The sequence below is a fragment of the Solanum dulcamara genome, chromosome 7 (genome assembly GCF_947179165.1).
Source record: "Solanum dulcamara chromosome 7, daSolDulc1.2, whole genome shotgun sequence".
NCBI lineage: Eukaryota > Viridiplantae > Streptophyta > Magnoliopsida > Solanales > Solanaceae > Solanum > Solanum dulcamara.
Window position 1 is genome coordinate 28,287,135 of NC_077243.1, and position 6,510 is coordinate 28,293,644.

The window sequence follows — 6,510 nt, forward strand, 5'->3', positions numbered from 1 at the left end:
GATAAAATAGAACAAAGCAAAAACCGCCGGAGAAGAAAAGAAGAAAGAGCCTTTGAAAATAATAATAATAATAGTAATAATAATAATTTGATTACAACAACTGCTGTCTGCTTCAGATCAGACTTAAAAATTTCAAAATTTCCTTAAATCAGAAAAATATTTTCTATGAAAACGTGGAAATACTTTTCTTCATACCAAACACATCTGAAAGGAGAAAAAGAATAAGATTTTTTAAATTATTTTATAAATTTTGAAGTACTTATTTATTTATTTATATAATAAGAAGCAAATGATAACCTAGATATTAATATTATTCATTTTACCCATTTTTATTCATTTCAAATATGAGTCAAGTCGAATATTTTATTTATTTTTACCTGATTTATTTTTTATTGACTAGTTTGCCACTCCATACTAAGTGTATAAATACTTAGCAAATAAATTGATTGTGTAGATATAAACTAAAAATATAATTACGTAGGTGGAATATGGTGGGCGTTATATTTTTTAAAAATTCTCTTTATTTTTCAAACCATCAATTTATTTTGGGCAGACAATAGAGTAGAACAGCAGCTTGCATGAAAGTCAACGTGGATCCTTCGTCTCCTCCTCCATTCTCCTTCCTACCAACTCCCCCTTCTCTTTTTCATTTCATTTTCTCTATAAATGAATAAATAAATTCACTCCTTCGCTTTCACCCACCAATCCACTAATACATAAAAGCGATCACCATTTCCAATTATCTTAATCGAAGTTCCATTGTTAATTAATTGGGGGGAAAAGGATGATGCTTGTGAACTGTTCCAATTGCCACACACCCTTACAACTTCCACAGGGAGCAAAGTCCATACGCTGCGCCATCTGCCGAGCCGTCACACTAATCGCTGATCCTCGCACTGCCCCGCCACCTCCACCTTCAGCCTACAATAACCACTACTATCCTCCTCCAGCCCCAGCCCCAGTCCCAGCCCCAGCCCCTGCCCCTGCCCCTGCTCCTTATAATTACCACTCGACTACTTCCGGTCAACATACGTCGTCCCGAAAGAGAGCTGTGATTGTGGGGATTTCCTATAAGAACACGAAGAATGAACTCAAGGGATGCATCAATGATGCCAAATGTATGAAGTTCTTGCTTACCAATCGCTTCAACTTTCCACAAGACTCCATTATCATGCTTACTGGTATATATAACTCTTTCGATCAATTAATTTGAATACCATACGTCCCTTTTTCCCATTTTTGAACTCGTCTCATCCTGATTTTGACTTGTAATTATGAGGTAATTTTCTTATTAACTTCAAAAATAGTTTTTCCGCATCTACGAGGTAATGATAAGGTCCTAGTAGAATTTCACAATTTTCAATTGAGTATTTTCTTAAAATGCTTGTGCCCCTTTTTTCCAAAGAAATTAAAATACATTGATCACTTCATGACCTCCAAGCTGCTATAGAGGGATTCCAAAATTTTCAGCTGCTTGTTGAATTTCAATAACCAATATTTTGGAGTTCAGGAGGAAGGGGGCAAGCAATTGAACGAAAATTTGTTACTAAAAATGTTGAGTTGATTTTGTAGTATCTACTGGCAGACAAGAGACCATATAATTGTAGAAAACTCAATATGCTGAGTCTAAACAAGCATTTTTATGTTCTCTATATGCTATTCGAACCACTGCACTGTTTTATAAATGTAAAAATCAACTAATATTGTTTAAGTATTTCCTCGTCCATGGTTTTTCTCCTTGTATGAAAACTTTCGATCTTCAGAAAAGTATGAGCAACTGCTCGGACCTTCATTTTTTTTGTTTGGCTCATACCTGACTAATGGAAAAGAATTTTTCAATTCATTGTTTACAAAAAAGGCTAGACCACTTTTATGTGTAACCTTTTCTCTTGGTTCTTCTCATATGAACTTTTTGTATGCTTCATTATCAATTTTTTCTTTAGTTTGGTTCTTTGTGTTATCAAATCTCTTACTAGTTACTACTACTTTTGTAGACAAATATTACCGGCCACTGTGCTCTGACTAATTAAATCTTGGATTGCCATTGTCCAGCTTAAGCTAGTATGATAGTTAGAGAGACTATGGTTTATTTAAACAGGAGTAACTTTTAGATACAATTTAATTATAAGTAAGTCAAATTAACTTCTAAAACTGTGATTAATCAAAACTGTAGACATAAGAAGAGACAGAAGGAATAACATGAGGAGACAGGTGTAATAACATTTAATAAAATAATTTCTTAAAAAGTACACTCAATATGCCCTTTATTTTCTTCTTCACACCTTTATGTGACAATCAGAGCTCTCTCCAAATGGGTGTGTTGATTAATATGGAAGTGAGATGAAAATGCTAGAACAAGCAGCTGGTGTCTGGTATACTTAACTAGTATGCATAACTCCATCATTAGTGAAAAGATAAGCTTATCACATTTGCTACTTAGCGTCATGACTTCACCATCTGAAAACATTGTACAGGCTTCCCCAAACAGTATACAGAAGTTATTTTGGTATATAAATAACAGAAAATTTCAGTAATAGTAGTACTTTGAGCCCTAATTATCAATCATAGCTATAACTTGGCTAATCACCAAAAGTAGCAATAGTTTACTTTAAAGAACTCGTGATACAATGTATCAATTGGTTCATCAGAGTGAACTGATATAACAGACACACAGCAAATTGATACAGGATAAATAAAACAGTTACAGAGTGAATTGATAAACTGATACAAAGCGAATTGATACAGCTCCAATCAAACGGATAGCGAAATAATAGAACTCAAACTCTTGCTATGTGTTGTAATTTTTGTAAACTCTCACTATTTTGGGTAAATACATGTCATATGTTTGCTCTGTTAGCTAATTTTCCCTATAAAGAACAACCTTGACTATAGAAGTCTCCTATATTGCATGTTTTATAATCTTGAAGACTTCGTGCATTCTTGTACGTGGCTGTGTGTTACTTTCTACTCTCGTGTTTGGTGTCTCGGGAACAATTCATAAAGGCTATGTCATACTTACCCTTTCAGTTTGATTCTGTATTAAATTTTTCCTCGGAGATGTTATGAGGAGTGAGGATCTAGGTCAAGAGGTTTTCTGTTTTAAGTATATACCATTTCATGTTATATAATAGATAAACTCACTATTAACTAGTCCTAACTCTGAAAATCTCGATTTCCCTGTGGAAGTATACTTTCAGAAGAAGAGAGAGATCCATACAGAATTCCGACAAAACATAATATAAGAATGGCAATGTACTGGCTTGTGCAAGGTTGTCAGGCAGGGGATTCTTTGGTGTTTCATTATTCTGGTCATGGTTCCCAACAAAGAAATTACACTGGAGATGAAGTTGATGGGTTCGATGAAACACTTTGTCCCTTGGATTTTGAAACGCAGGGAATGATTGTTGATGATGAAATTAATGCAACACTTGTTAGGACTCTTCCGCGTGGAGCTAAGCTTCATGCTATTATAGATGCTTGTCACAGTGGTACTATGCTTGATCTACCATTTCTTTGTAGGATGGACAGGTCTGTAGCACTGCGTTCTTTTTCTGCTTAATGCTAGATTGTGTCTCTCAGAAAGGGCCTCTCTACCTGCCAAGGTAGGGGTAAGGTGTGCGTACACTCTGCCCTTTCCAAACCCCACTTGTGGGACTATACTGTGTATGTTGTTGTTGTTGTTGCTCTCAGTCTACCTTTTCAAGAATATTCATACCTATTATCTCATATTTGAGATCCTTTGGTTACAGGACTGGACGATATGTATGGGAAGATCATCGTCCTCGATCAGGAGCATGGAAAGGAACAAGTGGTGGAGAGGTGATATCCTTCAGCGGTTGTGATGATGATCAAACCTCGGCTGATACGGATGTAAAATTTTTGCATCCTCTTAAACTCTGAATTCCGGATATTAAAATTTTATCAGATTATATCAATCTAACTAAGCCAATTAAATGAACCTTGTGATTGATGACAGAATTTGTCCAAGGTCACTTCAACTGGTGCGATGACCTTTTCCTTCATCCAAGCAATCGAACACGGACAAGGAACTACATACGGAGGTATTCTAAATGCAATGAGATCTTCCATTCGCAGTTGTGATAGTGGTTTAGGGGGTGGCATTGTGACATCTCTTCTGACAATGATGATTACGGGAGGCAGTGTTGGCATTGGAATAAGACAGGTACCCTTTGCCAAACGAATATGTTTGTTTAATTCAAATGTTTGAAACATAAGTGTCTAGAATCAATCAAAATTGTTGTTTTCATTTTTATTGCAGGAGCCACAGTTGACAGCAAATGAGCCATTTGATGTGTATACCAAACCATTTACGTTGTAGCATCTTATCAAGCAACACTACCAACTTAAGGTTTTCAACTTTTCATATAGCTTTGGGTGTTGAGTTCCTGTTCAGTTACTAAGAAGGCACTTGTAGAGTATTCAGATTCTTATGTTATTCAATTTCATACAAATTAATCATTCATGTAAAACTGTGATTGTTGTAATGGGAATTACTGGAGTATAAATCCATATCTATGCTTTACCAGTTTCACCTTCTTCTTAACGCTGTTCGGGAATTCTTTTCCAACAAATCCATTTCTCCTCTACACTCATTTTTCCTCCTTTTTCTGTTTGTCGAACCCAAAGCGCCTTGGTACACCCCATCACACAACAGACAGGGTCACAGGAGACAGAACAACACTTCTCAACCTTACTCTTTCTGATCCATATTAAGGCCTATATGGAAAGCCACCATGGAATTAGATTTGGTTTAATTGAGTGCAATTACACAGTTTGACATGTTTAATTGGTTAGGTAGTTACTTAGTCAATAGGTAATTGAGTGTAATTGACAGGGGCTAGTTACACTCTTCAATTCTCAAAGAAAGTTATGAATTGCTGCTAATTACATGATGTAATTACAAGCTAGTTACTTTTTAATTTCTTTCTTTAATTTTTTATTTTTATTTTATTTTCATTTTAGTTTATGTTTTATTTCTATAATTAAAAAATATTTTTATTTTTTATTATTTATATTTTATTTTCTTCTCATTTCCCAACTTATACTTCTTTTGATTCCATGCAATTGTTCGTATATCTTTTTTTTATGTTTTTTTTTCATTTAGCATAATTTTGATATTATTCTAATTTCTAAAAAGTAGAATTTATTGTTGAATAAGGTTATAGACTTACATTTTACTTCTTTTTATTTTTATTCATATATATATGTATGCTATGCTGAAATTAGAGATAAGAGTATTATGTTAACTTTATTGTTTGTACTTTTAATTTATGGTATATTTTTACTTCTAATTTATTTGTTTTAATAGTATTAACTTGATATTTCACATTGTAAGCCATTTTTTTTAGTTAGAATTGATAGATTATCTTTTTTGTCAAATGTTTTAGTAATTTTATGATATTATATTTATAATATTAATCTTTTTATCAAAGATGTTCTTAAAAACCATGTACTTTTAGTTTTTATGATTAATTTAATTAAATTATATTAGTTTGAAAAATATAAATTAATTTTCTTTAATAATCTTAGTTAAGAACACATATTTTTCTTAATTAATATATTTTCAAGAGAAAGATATATCTTAAATGTTTAATTTAATATCATTTATAAAGAGATTTATTTGTCTAATATAAATTTGTAATTTTTAATAATAATTCTTATTTTAAAATTTTAATATAACAATCTGATTACACTTGTACAACCAAACATACACTTGTCATTAAAGTGTACTTACACTATGACAAACAAATATGTCATCATAATTATTAGGCAGTGTGATTAGTAGGTTAGTAATTACAATTCTAGTAATTACACCAATTTCAATTATCAGGTGACTTTTCAAACAGATGCTAAGTGAATTTCTGAGGTAATGCGCATCTATTAAGAAAAAAAAAATTAGGACATAAATTGAACACCAATTTTTCTTTTTGTCTTTTTAGCTATTCTCAAACAATTCTATTTCAAGAATAGTAATTCAAAGTAAAATCATAAATATGAACAATTATCTTTTTTGAAATAATCACCCAAAAAATATAAATGAAAAACAAAAATAAAAGAATTTCAATTATTTTCTTAAACATTGAATAATTAACTTATTTAATTTTTTTTTTTATAAAAACTAAATTTGTAACTTAAAATGGACCAGAAAAAATATTTTCTTTTAAAGACGTGACAAGTCAATATTTGATAATTGGACAGAGGGGAGTTGTGCATTCAAATTCTAACATTCTGTGTTATGTTCGGAACGTTATCAACATCGCTTAAAGCAGTCAAAAAGGAATCAAATCAAAATACCACCACAAAATATTGATTAAGATAAAAATAATTCTCATCAACAAGGACCAAGGGAGAAAAAAAAGGCACAAAAGAGGTTGTCCATGTAGTGATGTAGATATACGGCCTGCGATTTGCCACGTTGGACACAACCTGATTGAGAAATCCGGAACAAAACCGTTAAGTCTCCTGAACCGGATCCTACTTTTCGAACCG

General features: G+C 32.4%; 1 protein-coding gene across 1 annotated transcript; it reads left to right on the forward strand.

The window, feature by feature from the left end:
* Positions 1–547: 547 nt before the first annotated feature.
* On the forward strand, positions 548–4,556 carry LOC129896097 (metacaspase-1-like). Its single transcript, XM_055971920.1, has 5 exons — positions 548–1,181; positions 3,198–3,528; positions 3,750–3,870; positions 3,977–4,183; positions 4,280–4,556. Exons 1-5 carry the CDS (start codon positions 785–787, stop codon positions 4,337–4,339), a joined length of 1,116 nt encoding a protein of 371 aa, XP_055827895.1. The 5' UTR covers positions 548–784; the 3' UTR covers positions 4,340–4,556.
* The last annotated feature ends 1,954 nt before the right edge of the window (positions 4,557–6,510 follow it).

Bases quoted from the DNA above. Each gene is read 5' to 3' on its own strand.
- LOC129896097 (XM_055971920.1), top strand. From the start codon at position 785: ATGATGCTTGTGAACTGTTCCAATTGCCACACACCCTTACAACTTCCA. The intron at 3,529-3,749 runs GTCTGTAGCACT...CTTTGGTTACAG, and splicing joins TTTCTTTGTAGGATGGACAG to GACTGGACGATATGTATGGG. The intron at 3,871-3,976 runs GTAAAATTTTTG...GATTGATGACAG, and splicing joins AAACCTCGGCTGATACGGAT to AATTTGTCCAAGGTCACTTC.